Source organism: Salvelinus sp. IW2-2015, unplaced genomic scaffold (assembly GCF_002910315.2).
Source record: "Salvelinus sp. IW2-2015 unplaced genomic scaffold, ASM291031v2 Un_scaffold1982, whole genome shotgun sequence".
NCBI lineage: Eukaryota > Metazoa > Chordata > Actinopteri > Salmoniformes > Salmonidae > Salvelinus > Salvelinus sp. IW2-2015.
Genome location: NW_019943333.1, coordinates 86,701 through 111,007, shown reverse-complemented (window position 1 = coordinate 111,007; position 24,307 = coordinate 86,701). Strand labels below are relative to the sequence as shown.

At 43.5% G+C, this 24,307-nt stretch overlaps 1 protein-coding gene across 1 annotated transcript in view; it reads right to left on the bottom strand.

Moving 5' to 3' along the window:
• Positions 1 to 309: 309 nt before the first annotated feature.
• The window catches only part of dcn (decorin), a 38,750-nt gene continuing 14,752 nt past the window's right edge, over positions 310 to 24,307 (bottom strand). The window contains exons 2-8 of the mRNA XM_024140008.2: positions 16,345 to 16,583; positions 8,143 to 8,255; positions 4,799 to 5,012; positions 3,381 to 3,494; positions 2,263 to 2,356; positions 874 to 1,012; positions 310 to 621 (exon numbers count right to left, since the gene is read on the bottom strand). Coding sequence (XP_023995776.1) covers positions 421 to 621; positions 874 to 1,012; positions 2,263 to 2,356; positions 3,381 to 3,494; positions 4,799 to 5,012; positions 8,143 to 8,255; positions 16,345 to 16,564 — 1,095 coding nt within the window. The 5' untranslated portion in view covers positions 16,565 to 16,583 and the 3' untranslated portion in view covers positions 310 to 420. The remainder of the gene's footprint in view (positions 622 to 873; positions 1,013 to 2,262; positions 2,357 to 3,380; positions 3,495 to 4,798; positions 5,013 to 8,142; positions 8,256 to 16,344; positions 16,584 to 24,307) is intronic.

Here is a 24,307-nt window from a genome sequence, read left to right as displayed (position 1 = left end):
AGACCTGTTACAGGATAATGCCAGTGATTACTGTTGTAGAATATGAAATGTACAAATGGCACATGGACTATTATAAATCAACTGTTTGCATACAGAGCTGGTTTGAGTTATTACTAAGCCATCTATGGAAGGTTTGGTACTGAGTTTTGTAACTGTTCTGTCTTTGCTCATGAAAACATTAAGTACTGTAACTGTTAAAACTGTATTGGATGTTCGCTATGGTTTTAAAATGGGGATAAAGTTGCCGATCAGTGTTGTGGGGTGGATGGGGGGCTGCGGTTCACACACACACACACACACACACACACACACACACACACACACACACACACACACACANACACACACACACACACACACACACACACACACACACACACACACACTCTCTCTCTCTCTCTGGGGTGGACTACTTTTTCTCTACTTCTTCCTGTAGTTGCCCAGCTGGATGGCGGAGCGGTCGAACACACAGCGGAAGGTGATGGGCTGCACCTCCCAGTAAGGGACGGGGTTGGAGAACAGGCTGATGCCAGAGTACATGGCCTTCTTGGTATTGTAGCCTGGTGGGCAGAAGTCCTGGGTGCCCACCACCCCTATCTTGTTGCTGTGGAGGTAGATCACCTGGGAACATATCAACCACAATGAGTGGTTAGAGGGAGGGATGTCTGGAAATGAACATTGCRTATAWAGAAAGGTCMTTTCTGTGTTAATCAACTTATTTATATTTTATTTCATCATCATCATCATGAGATTGATCTGTAATGGTTACACCCTCCTGASAAAACCCTGTGTGAGGTGGAACATTCATGGACATGAAGCCTYTACCCATTCTCCCAGGTGTGACGGGACACCTGTGTGTCCGGTGGAACCCACCTGGATGTACTTGTGGTCAGGCAGGCCTGCAGGCACGGTGGTGAGGGCATTGTTGTCCAGGTGAAGCTCTCTGAGGTGAGGAACCATGGCCAGAGAACCGTTCTCCACCTGGCTGATCTCATTGTAGCTTAGACCCAGCCTAGGAGACAAACCARCCAATGGGGAGAGACACAGAATGTGTCAGAGCCAATGGGACAGAGACACGATGTGTAAAAGAGCCAATGAGACAGAGGTACAGAAGAAGAGCGATATAAGAGGGCATGAAGCCCTGAGCTGTCCCTACAAGTCAACGTACAGAATGTATAAAAACAAATGAGAGAAAGAGGAAAGAAAACATCCAATGGGAAAGACACAAACTGGTTTTCTGCCAATGAAAACCATGGGCAGAATGTAGACTAGCAAATGAGAAAGAGGTTCTACTTTTGCCAAGGGACCAACATCGTTGACAAAATGAAATACTCGCTAGCGAACGTGTTGCCGATCCAGAAAATTTAAAATAATATTTTCAGTGAATCCTGCAGCTCTTCCAAAATAAACTGCCTTGTACTGCATGAGAGTATATTTCTGTTGATTAGTCTCCCTACTTTGGCATGAGTCTTTTCCTACCCTCGAAGCAGTGATCTTATAAACCCAGCTGTTGATTTTCAGAAACATTGCTTTCATATGCATTTTGTTAAAACTCTCAAACACATAATGCCTTGATAAATCAACGCCCCTAATGTCTCAATGAGAGTCAGAGAGAGAGAGACAGAGAGAGAGTGACAGAATGAGAGAGATCTGACAGGCACAGCCACAGGGAGTGAGAGAGAACCAGGAGTTGGGTTCTCTGAGTGAGTCTGTCTGGTTGGAGAGACAGAGAGAGACAGAGAGACACACAGAGAGACACAGAGAGAGACACACAGAGAGACACAGAGAGAGACAGAGAGAGACAGAGAGACAGACACAGAGACACCGAGAGAGACAGAGAGAGACAGAGGCACACAGAGAGACACAGAGAGAGACACAGAGAGAGAGAGAGAGAGAGAGACAGTACTAGCAGCAGAGTACCAGTGAATGGGACGATGTGGTACAAAAAACACTAGTGGCATTAATGCCAAGAAGTACCGCATCAATTCAAATACTCCTTATATAACTGAATTGGTGACTAACCCAGGATTGTTGCTGAGGTTTGAAATACATACTAGGGTGTGTGTGTGTGTGCGGGGCACTGTTGTCTAGAGATGGACCCAATATCCCACTACAGGACTACTTATGAAGTGTTGACCCACTCATCAAATACAGTGAAGAAGAATACTGTAAGCATGCTTTGTCCTCGTCAAGAGCATTTATGAAACGTTTTTGAAAAAAACGTTTTTGAAACATTGAGTAGAAGTGTTGAAACATCTTTACTTAGCCAGGTTCTTGAGGCCCTTCAGGTTGTCCGCCTGCACCTTGGTGATCTTGTTGCTGTCCAGGTGGAGCTCGGAGAGGGAGGAGGGCAGACCTGGCAACCCACAGGAGAGAGACAATGACGAGAGGACAAACAACCGGGGAAACCACAGCAGTTGTGGTGAGGGGAAGGTAAGTGGTTAATGTCTACGTACAGTATGCCAGTAGGACTCTGAATCCATACTAATTCTAATGCATCTGAAATGGCACCCTAATCCCTAGTGCACTACTTTTGACTAGGTAATAGTGCACTATAGGGAATAGGATGCCAACTCAGACGCAGCCTCTAACATCCAGAGGCCTCTCCTTCATCCCTTCTATTCGTATTAAAGCATTAGATTAGAGGATCTCTCTCTGAGTACTATTCGATCTGAACTGGTGGCCAGATTCCCACAATAGGCCAGATAACATTCATGTTACACGCCTTTGAATGAATATKCTGTTTTAGTTTTCCTCTCTTGGTTCCACACTGTAACCATTGTTCAGTKGAGCCTATCAATCCAAATGTGCATTCYTGCAGTGCAAGATGATTGATGATTTTGGCTGTGGTCGATTGAGTAAGAGATCCTCACTGTTAACTTGAATTCCTTTGTTTTAGCTGGAGCTATTGAGCTGTGAASTATTCAAACCAGTCCTGGTTGAAAATAKAGATTCAGGCCCTGCACTGTAAAACAAAAAGATGTTGATTCAAYGTACAATTGAAAGGCATTAAGTTGCAATTGTGAGTATGCTCAACAAAATGTTCACACACCAACTATTGTTGTGAGTTTGCTCAACAAACATTTTCACAATCCCATTGCAGCTGGTTGCCTTAGAAATATACAGTATGTTGAATACATCTTTTGTTGTTGTAGTGTGGTCAAAATCCCTACAGCCATCCTTTATTGAAATGACATGTTATTTTCCATATTCTTCAGTTGGATCCACACAGTGAAATGATCTGACATGACTGGATAGGTGAAAGCTATGTAATGGCTCTCTGCTCATACCTAGCCTTGTGTTAGATTTCTATTGATCCCTTCAAGGGACTGGAAGGAAGGAAGGATGATTTGTGATGGGGTGACCAGAGAGGGCAGTACCTTTGGGGATCTCTGTCAGGTTGGTGTCTGCAATGCGGATGTATGAGACCTTCTTCAGGGCMCCGAACGCCCCAGCCTCAACCCCTGCACTCTTCAGGGGGTTGGAGCCGAGCTCTGGAAAGAGAAGGAGGGAGAGAGAGACAGACAGAGAGACAGAGAGAGAATTAAGGGAGATAGGGTATTAAGAGACAGAGGGAGCAGAAATAAAGAGAGAGAGCAAGAGAGAGATAGACAGAGAAGAAGATAAATAGAGAGGTAGACAATCAGGGGAGGAGACAGAAAAGAAAACCGAGAGAAAAAAAGGTCCATTAACCACATCCCAGTCCTGGTGTGTTACGGGAATCTCCACCTACTCATGTATAAACATGGTTTGCGGCCGGCGTGGGATATTGTCCATAAGCCCTGTCTGCCTCGTCCTATAGCCTCGCTGGATTGGCCGATTTGTCACACTGGGGATATAATCTGAGGATCAGTGTGTTTTAGGGCCTACCGCTCCAGTCCTTCAGCTATGCTATAATGAGATACTTTACATTCTGAATGTAACACACACCAGAATAGAGACATTATAAATAAATGCATAAATGCGCGCACACACACACACACACACGCACACACTCCATCACTCTCTCTGCTGCTGGCACCCTCAAAAGTCCCCTCTCCACTCTGTAAGCAATGCACCAACTCTTCCTCTCTGTAGGCGATTGCTGGCACTCTCTAAACACGGACACGTTGTAATTCATGGTTACACAACACTTTGCATCATCAGTCTCTGACTAATGTTTTAGTGTACYTTTTAGCTGAAAACKTGTTAACWTKCTCCTGTCCTATTGCTACTATACAGTCAATTAAGGAAAGATGTTCAAGTAACTGTGTGTACTGTATATGTGTGTTAAGGATTAGACTAGTTCTATCGTATGGAATTTGAGTACCGANACACACACACACACACACACGCGCACACTCTATCACTCTGTCTGCTGCTGGCACCCTCAAATTCCACTCTCCACTCTGTAAGCAATGAACCAACCCTTCCTCTCTGTAGGCGATTGCTAGCACTCTCTAAACACTGACACGTTGTAATTCATGGTTACACAACACTTTGCATCATCAGTCTCTGACTGTAATGTTTTAGTGTACTTTTTAGCTGAAAACTTGTTAACTTGCTCCTGTCCTATTGCTACTACACAGTCAATTAAGGAAAGATGTTCAAGTAACTGTGTGTACTGTATATGTGTGTTAAGGATTAGACTAGTTCTATCGTATGGAATTTGAGTACCGAACAAGGGATGGGTTGAGTTCATTATGCACCCAACAGAAGAAAACAGACTTGTCATTAAGGCAATCCAGGCAGGCATAAGCAAGGGCACAACATATCTGAAAGATTTCTAATGTTATTTGAAGCCAGGTCTGGTCCATACCCATGACGATGACCTGGGCCATGCCCTCGAAGGAGGCCTTCTTGATCTTAGTGATCTTGTTCTCGTGGATGCGAAGCTCCTGCAGGCTCTTGGGCATGTTGGCGGGCATTTCCTTGAGGTGGTTCTTGGAGAGGTAGAGGCGCTGCAGCTTGCCCAGGGGAATGAAGGCCTTGGGGTGGATTGTGGTGATCTGGTTGTTCACCAGGATCAGGGTCTGGGGAGATTGGAGAGAGAACAATCCCTGTTATATTTAAGCTAATGCTAATGTGTATGTTTTGCTAATGATAATTTATATGTTTATGCTAATTATAATTAGTATGTTGGTGGTAATGCTAATTACTATGTAGATATTTATGCTAATGTACAATTGGGCAACTGTTTTTTCTATTTGAGATTGCTTTTGAGATAGCTTTTTCTATTTGAGATAGCTAGCTACATTATTGCAATATATTACTATTATCATGAGCAATGATGTGTTACTCTGAAATGTGTTCTGTCACTGGCTACTTTAATGTGGCTACAACTTCCCGTGGGTGTATGTGATCATTGTTTATGTGTGTAAAATGAAGTAATTGAAGGCAGACTTTTCATTATATCATAGTGAGGTTGCAAAAATTGCTTCACAAACAGACTGGACTATTTTAGACTATTTTGTACTAGTTGACGAGCATCTTAAACGCTTGACATCAACAAAATACGATGTTCTAGACCTATTGCAGACTGTTTGATTACATTTCACAAGTATGGACTGACTCATTTGAACGTATCCAAGGTAACTGAAATGTGAGATTGTTTTTTAACGTCTGTACAGTAATCCCAACACACCCTTGGACCTAGTCTTAAAGAGCACAGGCGCCAGGGTTGTTGTGATTGGAGGCAATTTCTGAGAAATTTCRCAAGAGAAATTGCTGTGTCTGTAGTGGACCGTTCCATAYTCAAGGCTGCAGACGGGGGTGGAAGAATGGAGAATGCAGAGAATGCAGCAAATTCCCCCTGGAGAGAACAACTAATGTACGGGGGTGGAAACAGTGTGGGCCGTTTGACAGAGGTAGGCTATTTATTACAGGTCAGAAAGCTATACACGTGTAGAGAGGTCACACGATGGCCCAGAGGAGAATAGTTTCCATGGCACCTGGGGAACATTGGTACCTGGATTCCTGTGGTTAAAAACAAATGAGTGGAGGTGGTTTACAGTGCTGTTCCCTTTGGTAGACTATTTTTAGGATCTTTGATCCGAGTTAAACCATGTGTAGTGTAAACTATGTTAGCTATGTTTGAATTGATTCAGGCGAAAAGTGAGTCTCCAAAGAAAGTACAGGTCACAACACCACCACACACACAATCACAAACACACCTTTGAACACACACACAACATCACACACGACACACACACAACACACAACACACACACACACAACAACACGGCACACAGCAACCTAAGGATAACCTCTTGTCGTCAAGAAAGTCCAGAGATAAATCAGATTTCCACTGCTTCGCTCCAGCTGATACTTTTGCATGTATAATACGCCTGTTAGGATGTCATCCAACAAACACGGCTTCAAGTTCAGCTTCAGTGTTTTCCCTTTAGCTCTCCTACCAAGACATTCAGGTTTCTACACTCACTCTGGTGTATACTTTGGAAGGGATGTCAATATTGCACTCCCTAGAAGAATTGAGACAAACATGGCGAATTGTGAATCAATGTTTTTTGGAAAATGCAAAAAAAGGGCCAATCAGTATTTGTGAAAGCTGCAACAGAAATGGGACATCTTGACTATTTAGGGACATATTGAGGGTTTAGTGGACATATTAGAGTGTTTAGTGGACATATTGAGTGTTTAGTGACATATTCGAGATATAGTGGACATTTGAGTATTTAGTGGATATACAGCATTAAGTGTTTTAGTGGAATATATTGAGTGTTTAAGTGGACATATTAAGTGTTTGAGTGGACATATTGAGGGTTTTAGTGGACACAGTATTAGTGTTTAGGTGGACATATTGAGTGTTTAAGTGGACATATATGAGTAATTAGTGGACATATTGAGTATTTAGTGGATATACAGCATTAATGTTTAGTGAAATATATTGAGGTGTTTAGTGGACATATTAAGTGTGTTAGTGGACATATTGGAGTTGTTTAGTGATATTTAGTGGATTTAGTGTGACCATATTAGATGTTAAGTGAGACATATTAGTGAGTTTAGTGGACATATGAGTGTTTATGGACATATTGGTATTTTATGTGACATATTGAGTATTTAGTGGATATACACATTAAGTGTTTAGTGGAACATATTGAGTGTTTAGTGACATTATAGAAGTGTTATTAGTGGGACATATTGGATGTTTTAGTGGATATTAGAGAGTGTAGTGGAAACTATTAAGTTGTTAGTGACATATTGAGGTTTTAGTGACATTGATTGAGTTTAGTGGACATATTGAGTTTATATATATCAGCATTAAGTGTTAGTGAACATATTGAGTGTTTAATGGACATAATTAAGTGTTTAGTGGAATAGTTTAAGTGATTTATATAGTGGACATATAGTGTTTAGTGGATCATGATTAAGTGTTTAGTGACATAGATTTTAGTGTTTAGTTGACATTGATATTGAAGTGTTTAGTGGACATATTGGTGTTAGTTGGACATACAGTATTTACGTGGACATATTTGACATATTTATGAGGATATACAGTGATAATTGTTGGTGGAACCATAGTGAGTGTTTGAGTTATGGACATGAAGTATTAATGGTATTTAGTGGAATATGTAGTGTTTTAGATTGAACAGTACAGTAGTTAGAAGTTGTTGTATGCAATGTGCTGTGCGTTGAATGACGGTGGTGATGGGTTCTATAGGTTAGTGGTCTGGTTTTGGTGAAGATCTTGCGCTTGTTTAAGTGGGCTGTCACGTTTCTGACCTGTTTTCTCTTGTTTTGTATTTATTTAGTATGGTCAGGGCGTGAGTTGGGTGGGTTGTCTATGTGTTGTTTTCTATGTTGGGGTTTTGTGTGTTCGGCCTGGTATGATTCTCAATCAGAGGCAGCTGTCAATCGTTGTCCCTGATTGAGAATCATACTTAGGCAGCCGGGGTTTCACGTGTGTGTTTGGGGGTGTTTGTATTTCGTGTCAGTGTTCGTGCCACACGGGACTGTCTTTCGGTTTGATTCTCTTTTGTTATTTTGTTTCGTGTAGTGTTCAGTTTATTGTTAATAAATCATGGACACTTTCCACTCTGCGTTTTGGTCCGATCCCTACACCTCCTCTTCTGACGAAGAGGAGGAAATCTGCAGTAACACATATTGAGTGTTTAGTGGACATATTGAGTGTTAATCTCTTACTTGGAGTCCCTTCAGAGTCTTGAAGTCATTCTCCTTGATCTCAGTGATCTTGTTGTTCTGCAGGTCCAGCAGGGTGCTGTCTGCAGGGATCTCATCTGGAACACTCTTCAGCCCTGCAGAAGAAGAGGAAGGAGAGTAGAGATACTCACAGACCGAGACAAAACAGGAAGGAGAGGAGAGATACTCACAGACCGAGACAAAACAGGAAGGAGAGGAGAGATACTTCTAGGCCAAACCGTTGAAGCTAGTTTCATAGCTCCATGTGATTTTTTTAAATTTAATTGTATTTTACATAAAATTTCAGAGTTAATGATGTTGAATGAAATTAGGTTTGGCCCAACCCTGCCATAAGCATTTGTGTGCATGATGACACACGACAAGGAGTGTGTGTGTGTGTGTGTGAGAGTGTGCACGCTTGGCCGTGTGTATGGTATGTTTGTCCAGGTGACAGGAGACTTCCTGAGCTGTGCTGCAGCTGTGCCTGCTAGCTGATGGGAAATGAAGTTTGCAGTAGAGCGTGGTCGAGGGATTATGGCGCATTCACGTGCTAGTCGGAACAAGGAAAGTAGGACATGTCAGACTTGCTAACTGGTTGTAGTTATACACGTGCCGTGTTCAACCAGTTAGCAAGTCGGAAATGTCCAAATGTTTAGCATGTCAGCAGTGAATAACCCCAAAGAACCAAAGTATGATGTGTTTCATGGTAATAATCAAGACATGAGTGATACCAGATACACCATGAGTTAGCATTGAAACAATCTATGGCACACAGTGTGGAAATGGGACTCAAAATTAAATTCCGTCAATTTCCAGTGTCCACATACCTGGACACTGACCTCATTGCATGCAGTTTGGGTTGGAGAGTACATTGCATTATTTGGCACTGAGACAGTAAATGTCACCTGTCTATATGACTGGTAAACCAGAACCATATGTTCTGAGGGAGAACACTGAGGGAATTATGAGATGGGGTGAGGTATACATTATGTAGATGTATTGGGTACATTTTGTATTTTTGTGTAATATGATTCTGTTCTATTCTGTTCTATTCTAACTTTTCTATTATATTCTGTTCTGTTCTGTTCTGTTATAGTCTATTCTATTCCATTCTATTCCATTCTATTCTATTCTATTCTATTCTATTCTATTGTGTCCTATTCTATTCTACTCTATTATTTTCTATTCTATTGTGTTCTATTCCATTCCATTCTATTGTATTCTATTCTGTTGTGTTCTATTCCATTCCATTATATTCTATTATTGCATATTCTACTCTATTCTATTCTGTTCTGTTCTGTTCTATTCTATGGGTATTGTTTTAAATAGAGGGTGAACACAGAGAGCTACCACAAGTCATCTAAACAACACTGAGGGTCAAGATTCACATGGCTGGTTTCCATTCTAGAGAAAGGCGGTTGTCTCTAGAATAAACTGTTTAGTCATTCAGGGCTTAAATGCTGTGTCTTTTAAACTCCACATATGCAGACACACTTTGGCTTAAAAGCTTTGAGCACGCCCCACTTACACAAACATTCTCTTCAGCTCAGTTGGCTTTTCTATCAGTTTCTCCTACCCTGCCCAAGCCCCACAATCCTCCACACAGCTGTCTGTGGTAGGCTCTCAATGTGTGGCATATCACCATTGTGCTCCCTCTCTCCATCTCCCACCCCCACTTAATATCTTACATTCTCTCACTCCTCATGTCCTTCTCTCATATCCCTTCAGCCTTCCATCACGTCTCTTTCTCATCTACTCGCTCCCCTTTTCCATCCATCGCCTTCTCTCTCTCCTCTCGTTACATCCCCATCTACTCTCTCTACCTCAATCCATCTTTGTTATTCTTCTCTCTCTCTCTCGCTCTCTCTCTCTTTTCCACTAGCAGCGTGAGGTGAACCACATGGCGTTCTGTCAGTCAGAGCTGACGTGGTTGGTACGGTAAACAGTTTGGAGAGAGTGTGTCTACGTGTAGGAGATGGGGACAGGGATGAGAGGTCAGTTACTGAGAGTCAGGTGGCAGGAACATCTGGTTGAGATGTTTAGACTCAGGGTTTTTGTCCTCTGGAAGGATTGGAAAAGAAAGACTGAATAGCAGACAACAGACTTCTGCTATGAGCCACCTGTGTGTAATGGATGTATTTATAGTGCCTCTGGTCACACTCACTGGTCCCAACCTTTAAAAACAAAGGGAAAAACATTACAGACTACAAAGGGAAGCACAGCCGAAGCTGCCCAGTGACACGAGCCTACCGGACGAGCTAAACTACTATGTTCGCTTCGAGGCAAATAACACTGAACATGCATGAGCAGCACACAGCTGTCCGAAGGACTGTGTGATCATGCTCTCTGCAGCTGATGAGTAAGACCTTTAGACAGGTCAACATTCACAAGGCCGCAGGGCCAGAGGATTACCAGGGACGTGTACTCGAGCATGCGCCTGAACATACTAGCAAGTGTCTTCACTGACATTTTCAAACCCCCCCTGTCCGAGTCTGTAACACCAACATGTTTTAAGGCAGACCACTCATAGGGCCTGTGCCCAAGAAACACTAACGAAACCTTGCCTAAAATTACCGTAGCACTCACGTCTTTAGGCCAGGAAGTGCTTTGAAAGGCCTGTCAGGCCTCACATTCAACATATATCCCAGGAAACCCTAGACCACTCCAATTTGCGTACCGCCTCAACAGATCCAAGATGATGCGTCTCTATGACTCCACACTGCCCTTTTCAACCGGGACAAAAGGAAACACTGTGTGGAATGCTATCTTGGACTACAGTCAGCTTCATCACCATAGTGCCCTCAAAGCTGCATCAATATAAGCTAAGGACCCTGGGACTAAACACCTCCCTCTGCAAACGGATCCTGGACTTCCTGACGGGCCACCCCCAGGGATGATCTTCAACGCAGGGCCTCTCAGGGGTCCAAACACCTATCATTAAATTTGCAATGATACATCAGTGGTAGGCCTTATCACCGGACAACAACGAGACAGCCTATAGGGAGGAGGTCAGAGACCTGGCAGTGTGTGCCAGGACAACAACCTCTCCTCAACATGATCAAGACAAAGGAGATGATTGTGGACTACAGGAAAAAGAGGACTGAGCACACCCCCATTCTCATCGATGGGCTGCAGTGAAGTAGGTTGAGAGGTTCCTTGGTGTCCACATCACCAACAAACTAACGTGTCCAAGCACACCATGACAGTCGTGAACGGGCACGACAAAACCTATTCCTCAGAGACTGAAAAGATTTGGCATGGGTCCTCAGACCCTCAAAAGGTTCTACAACTGCACCATCGAGAGCATCCTGACTGACTTTGCATCACTGCCTGGTATGGCAACTGCTTGGCCTCCGACCGCAAGCACTACAGAGGGTAGTGCGAACGCCCAGACATCACTGGGGCCAAGCTTCCTGCCATCCAGGACCTCTATACCAGGCGGTGTCAGAGGAAGGCCCTAAAAATTGTCAAAGACTCAGCCACCCAGTCATAGACTGTTCTCTCTGCTACCACAGGCAAGTGCGGACCAGAGACCAAGTCTAGGTCCAAGAGCTTCTAACAGTTCTACCCCCAAGCCATAAGACTCCTGAACATCTAGTCAAATGGCTACCCAGATATTTCATTGCCCCCCCCCCCACCCTCCCGTCTCCAACCACTGCCACTCTCTGTTGTCATTATGCATAGGCACTTTAATTAACTCTACCTACATGTACATTCTACCTCACTAACCGGTGCCCCCGCACATTGACTCTACCGGCACCCCCCTGTTTATATTGTTATTTTTACTGCTCCTCTTTAATTGCTTGTTACTTTTATCTCTTTTCTTAACCATATTTTTTTAAACTGCACTGTCGGTTAGGGGCTCGTAAGTAAGCCTTTCACTGTGGCACATGTGACTCAAAACAATTTGATTTGATTTGAATCTTCCATTAAAAGTAAGAACAGTCTAAAAAAATCTATTAAGTGAATTAGTTTGTTCAAACTCGGGAGCATTTCCATAGCAATGTCCCGGATAAAATGTCTGGTCAGATCGTCTCAGTGCTCTGCAGATGATGTTTTCATTTAAGAAAGTCGGCCTGGCTGATACATAAGTAAGTGAGAGGAACCAGAGGTTGAGATAGTACGCTCTGTTCTTGTTGAGATACTGGCACTGTAACATGACCTCTTGACAAGTGGCAGACTAGAGAAATAGGAGCTGAATGCCAACATAGTCCTTTATTGTAGCAATTTCAATAAAAKACAAATTAATGTGATACCAAGCATATGACTRCCCTSGCCTCTCGCCCTCATGCYTTCAGCAYATCCAAKCATTAATTRCAACGTTTATGCAATTTCCAGCCATGCAATCCTTTTTTTGGGGGGTGTACTGTAACTTTCTCTCCTTGTGAGGGGAAGGTCTGTTCAGTCATTATGTGTCTGATTGTCCCTGAGTTGAGCGTGAGTTTTCCATGACGTTGTCCATTCACAGCAGCACAGTGTAGCTACATCTGTCAGCAATACTAGTAATGACTCAGTTCAGTCAGGGCATTGGGAAAAAGAAGGGCTTCTGTCATCCACAGCACCTGTTGACACATAGGGACCCAGTAAATCAAACTCTCCTAGATAGGGTAGTTCAAGGCAACTGGGAACATTATATCCCTGTCGGATGAAGGTCTTTGACGACTGTAACATCAACCTGTTTTTAATCTAAACCTTAATGAAACCTAGCATTTTTTTATGAAGAGTCTTGTGTTCATAAAACCTATTTTCCTAACTCAGAAAGAAAGGAAGCTGTTTTGATAGTACACCACCAGGGTTGGGGAGTAACGGATTAATCCCTTACACGTTGCATGTAAGGGATTACAAAAAACGTTAACTGTAATCCGTTATGTTACCAGAAAAAATATAGTAATCAGATTACAGATACTTTTGAAAAACTAGATGATTACTTTGAGGATTACTTTTTATTTCAGAAAGGATGTTTGAAAAAGTAAATATTTAACACTTCTCTCTTTTCTCAATGTCATTTAAATCAGCATTGAAAAAAGGTGCAAGTTTAAGTTTGTTCCACCTGAGCGAGTCTGACCACAAGTCAGAGACCACTATGATGACACACCAAATGTGTTTGATGGATCGAGGGAAAAGAGCAGGAATAGGCTTTTGTAGGCTACAGTCCAAGCTATGTCTTCCAATGGTGCGACTGCTGTTGGCATCCAAAGATTATACAACTTGAATAAACGTTTGAAGGTAAGGATGACAGCAGTGGTGTAGTCTACGGCGATACGGATATCACTTATTATTGATATCTACATAGCGCATTGATGTGAATCACACTGCTRCTCTCTCATTTAGCTATTTGCACCTYACRGATTGTGGTTGTTGTGGATGGCTGTTCACAAATCTAAATGTGTATTTGAACCCAATAATGTTTGAATTCAAGAAGTTTAAGCTGTCTATCAATCATTGTTTTTGAAACCAGTGGACAGCCAGTGAAAAATGTGTCCTTGCAACAGCTGCATAGTGCGAATCCACCCTTATGGAATAAATGTGGGGCTTTTATTGCTCAATCTAATTCATGCTGAAAAACATTAATAAATCCATAGGCCTAATTGACACATGCTCAAACTTGCACACTTTTGATATACTTAAAGGGGCAGTCTGTTGCTCCATCCATTTTTGGACTTGTAAATTATATATACAGTATGTCCATTGATTCTTGAAGAATATAACTTAGAAATGCCTCATGAGCTTAGTTCAACTGTCGTACCCCATCAGAACTCAAAATATAAGCTTGTTTTACTCCAATGTTTGTAAACATTATAAATGTAAACAAACACTGTATAGCCTCATAACATGATTATGTTTTTTGTTGTTGTTGTATTAATCTGAGAATGGTTATATCACTCCAGGCCCATCCCTCAGCTTTTAACCAAAACAGAGGCGGGGCAGCCGTTTTGTTATTGTTTCATCTGTGGATTTGCCCTTTAAACAGCTGCATATTATTAAGATATCAAAGTGTCATCAACAAAAAGGTAAATAATAGGCCTATAACAAAAAATGCAGCATATGGCATTCATTTTTTACATATAAATAGCACTTTTCAGTAGTGCTCAAAACATGTCATTCCATGAGCACAGCATACATTTTTTAAACTCGAATCAACAAGCCCAATTAGACCTCCATGACAACAAAATCATAAACAACAGAGTAGGGCTCGCTAATAAGTCCTTAGTTTTAGGGTCATGCTCAGGTAAAACAATTTGGCTAATCTATACTTCCAAGTCCTATTCTTAACGATCAAGGGGTATAACATTTATTGGAATGACTGGAATTCTGATAGACTTTGGTTTTTAATGTAAAGATATAATTTAATCATATTATTATATGTAGTAGAAAGCGATGGGTTACAAGAAGCCTACATAATCAACCCATAAAGTAAAATTGTATATCCATATATGGCCTGTTATGTAAACTTTAACACTGATTTATCCTGCAATAGATGTCGTTCAATTGGTAACATACATTTTTGTCTTCTTCTAATGCCTCTTAAGGGGAAAGTAATCTAAAAGTAACAGAATGTAATCAGATTACGTTACTGAGTTTGGGTAATTCAAAAGTTACATTACTGATTACAATTTTGGACAGGTAATTAGTAATTGTAACGTATTACATTTAGAAAGTAACCTACCCAACCCTGACCACCACAATGCCTGTAGAGTAATTGCCAAACGTATTTTTTAAATAAATGTATTGTAACTACGTCTGGTGAATGTCTAGACTACTAGCCTCTGCACTACTTCCTGCACATACACATTTGATAACTGTAGCACGCACCGCCAGCTGGACGCCTGCAGAAATAAGGCCTTGTGCTAACTTTTCCTTTTTCATCCAGTTTTCTAACTGTAAAAGGGGGTGACTTTGGATGGAAAGGAAACCAATCGAGCCTCCTCCGCTCCCCTCCGCTCCCCTCCGCTCCCCTCCCCTCCACTCCCCTCTCAGGCCTGTTTGTGTGCCAGCAGGTCTGGGGAACAGATGCAGTCTCCAGGCCAGAGGGGCCGGTCCCGGAGATGAGGATCCAACTCTGGGGCTCCTGGGAGACGTTCAACGCTAACAGTACTCAGTGAGGTAATGGAACCAGCCCTTTCCTGATCATTAGTCTCTCCATCTGTCTGTCAGAGTTGTTCTGTCTGTCTGTCTGGCTGCGTGGGTCAGTCTGTGTCTTTCTCTTCCTCCACTGGAACTCACGGTTTCCTTGATTTCCCTCCTTTCTCTGTCCCTCTCCCTTCTTCTCTTTCACAGTATCTTTCTGTCTGTTTCTTTCTTTCTTCTCTCTCTCCTCTCTGTGTATACATCCCAGTCCATCTGTATCTCTCACTCTGTCTTTGTCTGTCTCCAGTATTCCTTCCCTGCTCCTCCCTTTTAAAACAAGAGTAAAGCCCAAAAACGAACCAAACTCATAGAGAAGAGAAGAATTGCAAAGTTATACAAGCTATATAAGCTACAGCCAAACAACTGGGTCAGTGACTTCCCTTGGCTGAGCAGTAGTCCTAGAGATGAGTCAGGCCAAAGCATAAGGGCGAATGAAGCAAATAAACAGGATAATCTCGCAAACAATTAAGAGGATCAAGTAAATCATTTTAATTGTGTGGAAACAGAGCGCCAGGCTAATTCTTGGCAGAGTTCGTTTGCCTCCGGTGGGGATGGAGAAAGGAGCGATCTGACGGAGAGAAAAACAACCTTTAGAACATTGGGCTTGTTAAACCGGGGTGAGTTCGAGACTTTCCCAAGCCCCGCTAACCTTTTATATCCCTGCGTCTGCGAAAACAATTAGGAACATTAGAAAAAGGCCAAAGCCCCAGCAAAACTATGTCATCGTCGCGGAAGAGCGTGAAATTCGCAGCATCTGAGAGCGTTTAAAGTGGTCAGACTGGGGAGATATTCTTTTAGGCCAATTAACGAGCTGTTGATGGGTAGATCAAACACCAGACACTCTTTGAACATTTCTCTGAGGTCCCCAGATGGAGGGAACACCTCTTTGGGAACCAGGAAGATGTATCTTGTAAACTAAGGGACTGCCTCAGTTAAACGAGAGAGGGAGAGAAGAGCTGATGCAACAGGTTGTCTGTATTACACTGACAAATTGACCTCAGCTCATGAAAACACATTGAATCACAGAAGTACATACTGTTATGATATTAAATGTAATTTACTGGGAGAGTGTCTCACCTAAGTCGGAGCACTGCACCACRCGCAGGTGGCACTGGCAACGGAAGGGGCACTTGGGTCCTTCGRGCAYGGTGAGGATGTCCACSCTGGGGTCGATGGGCACCTCTGGCGAGCCAGAGCCCGCCTCATCCTCCATCATGAAGTCCAGGAAGCCCGACTGGCGGAAGGGCAGTGACCAGCACGCTGTGACCAGGAGCAGGGAGAGACAGGCTGACCTCATGGTGCCTCTGTCCGGAAGCCTACGGGGGAGGGAAAAGGTCATGGCTTAGAGGTTAGAACTTTTTGTTGTGAGGTGTGTGTAGGGGTAACAGGGTGAGAGGGCAAATGAGAGAGGGTAAAGGTCTGAGGTGGGAGGCTATAGGCTAGAAGGCCAAGCACCTGGAGTTGCTTAGGTTTGTAACAGGTCAGCAGGGGGAGAATGGCCTATTTACCTAAGAAAGTTTAAAGAGGAGATGTCAGGGCAAAGCCAAGAACATTGGGAAATGTATCAATCTGTAAAATGGGGRACCACCAAGGCTGTACCAAGTGTATGTGCACTTTCACAGGGCAGAAACAGTAAGTATGCATACATATTAACAATATATGGTAACGATTTGTGAAAAACRTMTTKTCAAACCAATGACTGATTRCTGTATAATTGTACAGGAAAGTAATTTGTACTTATACTGTTTTCCTTGTTTATCTCTCTCCATTTCAAGGCCCTCTAAGACTATAGAAAACCAGCCATATACTGTGAGAAGTCTTCCAGTCTTCTTCTCTGACCGACAAGTCATGACCGCAATGGTCATCCATTCCAGTTTTTGACCCACCATTTTTGACCCACTCAAGCCTTCTGGCCAGTCCAGTCACACAAAACCCACTCTGTCCAGTCAAACTGACCCAGTAGTCCAAGCCCAGACAAACACAGCCCGATTACTGTACTGTACTTTCAGTTCTCTCCAACTGGTTCAGGGTCAGTGTTATTATTCGGCTCATGATGTTTGTGGTTACACACCGCCCCTTCAATTACTTTGGGACCAAAGAGAGAGGCGGGTCTGCTGGACCTTTGCATGACAGACAGATTGCTGGGTAGGTGACTGTGTGTGTGTGTGTGTGCGTGCGTGCGTGCGTGCGTGTGTGTGTGTATGAGTGTATGAGTGTGTGTGTGTATGAGTGTATGAGTGTATGTGTCCGGTTCTTAGGGTGGCGTCAGGTCAATGGGAACAGGATCAGGCCTTACGGCGGCTCTCTCTGAACACGCAGGGTAATTATAGGTCTAACCCACAGCCATCACACAGACAGACAGAGCTACATTACAGCACTCAATGGGAACAGAGTTCCCTGAGCATACTGTATCACCATTGGGATCAATTTCATGAAAAAAAATGTATGACAAAATTGATGGGTTGATGGATTGAAATGGAATGGGTTCCAACTGTGTGGCGTATGCCTCTGCTCATCGTAATATGGGTGGACGAAGAAAACAAGGATTTAATTGGATTTTACTTGTTATGCTGTGACTTTGACTTCTATTTTCCATGGAGGACTGAGCCTTAGCCTATGGAAACATGTTATTAAGTAGCCTTGCACGAGCCTTGGCTTATTCGAGCTGGAACAACTCATAGGGCAGGAGCCTATCTGCTGTTTCTGTAGCGTGAGGAAGCTTGATGTAGAGGTACAACCCTGGACAGGATGCTAGTCTATCACAGGACCTTACCTCCATTCTATCTCCTAAATGCTGAGTGTCAAGCGAGACAAATCAGGTCCCGTTTTTAGTCTTTGTTATGACTCAGCCAGGGATTGAACTCACAACCTTCCAATCTGAGTTGGAAACATGTGCCATGCGGAAATGTGTTGAAACTCAGAGATAAAACAGATCCAATCTTAGCTGAACAGTAGAGCACAAGAACATGTTGGTCCAATCTCTTTGAACAGGGCAAATCTTGGCTCGAGGTTTAACTTATCTATAAGTCAATATGTAGGGGAATCCATAATGAATACCCTGTTAGTTAAACCTCCATTGGTCTGAAAGCAGGAAACCAAATAGAGATAGCAGGAAGGAATGCTGTACTGATTTGCATAAGGGTCATTCCACAAAAATAGGGCATTTTAAAAGCCTGTTATATTAAATGAAAATTCAATAAATCAGATTTTTTATATGGATAAAGACTTGCTGAAGTGCAAACATTCTGCATTTTGACATGTCCCTCTGTGCACATAACATGTCAACCCTGTTACCCATAGATAGACATGCTAGAAATGTTACAACAATTGATTTTGTTTTATGATTGTCACTCCTTGTTGCACACGACACACTTCCATTCCCCCTGTCACAAGGAGATTTATGGCTGATTTAAGATGAAATCACACTTTTTTTTTTTAAAGTTACACTTCTCAAAAGGCACTGAATTGGTGGAACGACCCATATAGTCCTTAACCACTAAGCATTGATCCTGATCTCCTCAGTGTTTGGACGTTAGCCACTGCTGGAGGTACATGCAGGCAGGCACACACACGTACACATGCACACGAACACACAGAGGAATTCATATTAAAAGCAGCCTCCTGTGTGTCCTCCCATTTCTAGGTGATAATAAACATTCCTGAGACGTATTAAAACAAAGCAGAGCAGGAGGGAGGAGATACCAATCTCCTTGAAGAGGGAGATCTGTCAGTCATGTTTTTATTAAACACTATAAGACCGCTAATGAACTCCTATACTGGCACATTAGCAACAACTGTATAATACTACCTGCTGATTGGTTGGTAATATGCTAACCCAACAACGCCACATCCAATGTGGTGCTAGTAATGATCAAAACTGACATACATGTCTAGGTTAGCTTATTTCATGTGTACAGGCAAAGTACGATAAGGATTTGACACAATTGTGAGAAAAATGTGACTAAGGAAACGTTTGAAGCTTGCAAACCATGCAAACCATGCAAACCATGCCAATCAAGATCTTGATTCCGGTCCATTTAGTAGTAAGGTGCAGTAGCCTAACTGCAATGAATGCATTTCCATTCTCTAACTAATCTGTATTCTAGAGAGGCTGAGCGATGCCACGAGACCAGTAATGCATAAGGGAGCTCGTCACAGTTTGGTTGAACCTGTGCAGGCAGACTCATCCCATTAGACGTCCCACTGAGCCCCAGGCATTGGCTTTTTCATCAGTAGTTCCTCAAAGATATCCAGGAGAGAGGGAGGGGAAGAGGAGAAGGGTGGAGGTACAGCTCACAAGCATAAAGAAACTGATCTGGCGAGGCACCCATGGTGCATCTGGAGCTCCATGTGTTTAGATCACAGACGGCCCTAAAAAAAACATGCTTCGAAGTGCAAGTCTGTGTGTGAACCTAGAGGGCTGTGTCCACGGCACGCCACGACAGAGCCGATCCTCTGCTAAACCACTTTGAAAAAACCTGCCACCGTCAGCACTTTGACTGGTCCTCCTCTCAACTCCCTATCTGCTTGGCAATGTCTATTGGGCCAGCAAGGCCTTCCTCTCTCTCTCTCCTCTCTCTCTCTCTCTCTCTCTCTCTCTCTCGTCTCTCTCTCTCTCTCTCGTCTCTCTCTCTCTCTCTCTCTCTCTTTCATCTCGCTCTCTCTTCTCTCCTTCTCTCTCTCTCTCTCTCTCTCACGCTCTCTCTCTCTCTCACGCTCTCTCTCTCTCTCTCTCGCGCTCTCTCTCTCGCGCTCTCTCTCTCGCGCTCTCTCTCTCGCGCTCTCTCTCTTGCTCTCTCTCTCTCTCTCTAATTGATGTTTTGTTTAGGTGGATCCTTTGAATGAGTTCTCAGTGCACTTCTAATGACTAATTGCAAAGGGCTTTACACTGTTTGTTGACAGCTGTATATGAAAGGCTTTGAGGGCTGAGGTGCACAATGCAAAGTGTGTGAGTGAAGGCCTTACATGGGTTCAGTCAGTGTCTAGGTATCTAGACCACACAGTGTTGTAGTTGACCCTGCTGTAGGGTAAAGTCTCCAGGAAGAAGTTGTCGGGGATCTAAGGACCATTCGATATAGTTGGTTAAATAGCTAATAGCTTTTTGCAGTTACTTTTTTGTCTCATCACATACACTGCTGCTACTGTTTATTATCTGTCAATTACATCGTACCCCTGCACATCCACTTGGTACTGGTACCTCGTACCCCTGCACATCGACTTGGTACTGGTACCTCGTACCCCTGCACATCGACTTGGTACTGGTACCTCGTACCCCTGCACATCCACTTGGTACTGGTACCTCGTACCCCTGCACATCCACTTGGTACGGGTACCTCGTGTATGTAGCCAAGTTATCCTTACTCATTGTGCATTTATTATTAATTTTATTCATACATTTGATTATTTTTCTATTATTTCTTTATTTTCTATCCCTCTGCATTGTTGGGAAGAGCCAGTAAGTAAGCATTTCACTGTTAGTCTACACCTGTTGTTTACCAAGCATGTGATTAATAACATTTGATTTGATTTGATATGCTCGTGGTTATTTTACTAGTGTATACTGCAGAGTAAAACATGTACTTGACATCGATAAGATTTATTGTTCTGGATATTGATTGATGGCTTAGGGAACTTGAATGGGCAGTATAGTGTGGTACATTACAGTGTGGTTTACCACTCAAGTTGAGTTAGTCTCATTGACGTACTGGGCAATGCCCACCAAGATGCTTTTGCACATTGGCACGTTTGTTGAACTCTCTCACCATTCGTGCCGTTCCGCTGATGCCCCCCAAAATCACGTCAGAGCCATCTTTTTGTCTGCTTGTTACAGTAGCAAAGGCAACAGGGCCAGATACTGTTCATATGCACTCAAGCGGACCTAACCTATCAATTATTTGTCTTTTAATGAGGTGACAATTAGCGTACGTTAGTCAACTTGTGTCATCTGGTCAACATCACCGTGATTACTAGAACCAGATTGATTAGCGATACCATTGACAACAAACACGTAAATAGCGACACAATGACGTCTGACGGGGTCCATATTTGGATAGTACAGGAAGAGGGCTGTAACTAGCTGTAGTGCTAGCTGTGAGCGATGTCTTTAATGTTGCGGATGCGTAATGTGAGATGTTATTTAGTTCCCGGATCAGTAGGGAACACGGTGCAATGAGGGCCTAGAGAGTTTTAACAGTTCTGAGATCAGTGGTTATAAATGTGTAAAAGGAGGTGTGTCTTCATACTGTGTGCGTGCGTGTGTGTGTGTGTGTGTGAGTATAGGTTGATGACGCTACATACTGTACGATGTGGCAATGGATGGAAATACAACCTGCTAATGGGACTGTCCAAGAGAGAGAGATGAGAGAGAGAGAGGGAGAGAGAGAGAGAGAGACAGAGAGAGTTTCGAGGAGAGAGAGAGAGAGAGAGAGAGAGGAGACAGAGGGGGAGAGAGAGCGGAGAAGACAGAGACAGAGGGAGAGGAGGAGAGACAGAGGGAGGGAGAGAGAGAGAGAGGAATAGGGAGAGAGTGAGAGAGAGAGAAGAGAGAGAAGAGAGAGAGGAGGAGAGAGAGACAGAGGGAGAAGAGAGAGAGGAAACAGAGAGAGGGAGAGAGAGAGAGAGAGGAGGAGATGAAGAGCGAAGAGAGAAGAGGGAGAGAGAGAGAGAGAAAGGAGAGAGAGGTGTGGAGGGAATAATGAGACAAGATATGTTACATGGTGTCTTACTCTAATCTGCTTCCTGCCTGAGACTTGTCAGAAGTTGTCCGGATTTTTAGAGAAAGTGGGAGGGAGGGAGGAGAAGAGGGAGGGGGGTTGACAAGGCTGCTGCAACGAAAGGAAGTGTCAACCCCCACCCCTCCTCTCAGAGAGAAAGATCAAGACTTGCTCCTGACAAAACACGCCCTCAGGCCTTACAGAGAATGAGAGGGAGGGAGGAGGAGGAGGAATGAAAAGGGAGAGAGGTGTCTTTTGACTGCTCCTACCTTTCCACCTTTCGATTATTGAAACACAGTGCAGACGCACACACACACACACTACACACACCACACAAACACACACACACACACACACACACACACACACACACACACACACACACACACACACACCCACACACACACACACACACACACACACACACACACAACACACACACACACACACACACATAGTATGAAGACACAGCACACACAATCCATCACACATAGTATGAAACCACACCACACACATAGTATGAAAAAGCACAGCACACACAACCAACACACATTATGAAGACCATCCTCCTTTACATCATTTTTCGAGGAGCACAAGAAACTTTTGAAAGGCCTGGAAAATAACTCACTAAAACTCTCTAGAATCAAATTGGACCCCGTAATATGTGCCAATTTATAGTTGAACGCCATCAAAATCGGGAAAGTTGAAGCACCAGACGGGCTGGCGGCCGTTCTGTTCTGTTCTTCTCCTTCCCCCCTCTCTCACTTTCTCTAAAAATCTGGACACACTTCGACAAGTCTCAGGCAGGAAGCAGATTAGAGTAAGAGACATCCATTAACTAATCTGTCTCATTATTCGCTCCATCAAACGATGCAAACGCATCAAATCAAAGGCGGTGGACCCGTTCCTGTAGGTTTCATGCTCCTACAACATTCGCAGAGTACCCCTGCCTCACGCAAGGAAGCGGCGCCAGGTCCTAATCCAGGCACGGTTGTCATCTTCGCCGTCTGGATTACTGCAACTCGCTGTTGTGGGCTCCGTGCCTGTGCATTAAAACCCCTACAACTCATTCCAGAAAGCCGCAGCCCGTGCTGGTGTTCAAGTTTCTCCAAGTTCTCTCCGTCACCCACGCTCCTCCGCTCTCGCTCCATGGCTTCCAGTTGAAGCTCGCATCCGTTACAAAGACCATGGTGGCTTGCCTACTGGGAGCTGTGAGGGGAACGGCACCTCCCCGTACCTTCAAGGCTTGAGTCGAAAGGCCTACACCCAAACAAGGGCAACTACGCTGTTATATGCCACCTCTTTGGCCCCTGCCACTTCTGGGCGCTCCCTCCTCTGAGGAAGTACAGTTCCCGCTCGAGCCCAGTCAAAACTGTTCGCTGCTACCTGGCACCGCAATGGTGGAACAAACTCCCTCACGACCGCCAGGTCCAGCGGAGTTCAATCACCAACCTTCCGGAGAACCCTGAACCCACCTCTTTAATGAATACCTAGGATAGGATAAAGTATCCTTCTAACCCCCCCCCCCCTTAATAAAAGAGTTAGATGCACTATTGTAAAGTGGTTTTTCCACTGGATATCATAAGGTGAATGGGGCCACCAATGTTGTAAGTCGCTCTGGATAAGAGCGTCTGCTCAAATGAACTTAGAATGTAACTGTAAAAATGTAATCTTGCTCCGGATAGACTTCATTGTGTCGCTATTTACGTGGTTTGTTGTCAATGGGTATCGGCTAATTCAATCTGGTTCTAGTAATCACGGTGATGGTTGACCAGATGACACAAGTTGACGTAACGTACGCTAATTGTCACCCCGTCATTAAAGACCAAATAAATTGATAGGTTAGGTCCGCTTGAGTGCATATGAACAGTTCTGGCCCTGTTGCCTTTGCTACTGTAACAAGCAGACAAAAAGATGGCTCTGAGTGATTGTTGGGGGGCATCAGCGGAACGGCACGAATGGTGAGAGAGTTCCACAAACGTGCCAATGTGCAAAAGCATATGGGTGTGCATTGCCAGTACGTCAATGAGACTAACTCAACTTGAGTGGTAAACACACTGTAATGTACCACACTATACTGCCCATTCAAGTTCCCTAAGCCATCAAACAATATCCAGAACAATAATTCTTTACGATGTCAAGTACATGTTTTTACTCTGCAGGTATACACCAGTAAAATAACCACAGATTCAAATCATCACAATGTTATTTAACCAATGCTTTGGTCAAAAACAGATGTAGCATACAGTGAATAGCATTACTTACTGGCTCTTACCCAAAACAATGCCGCAGAGAAGAAAATTAAAGAAATAATAGAAAGTAATCAA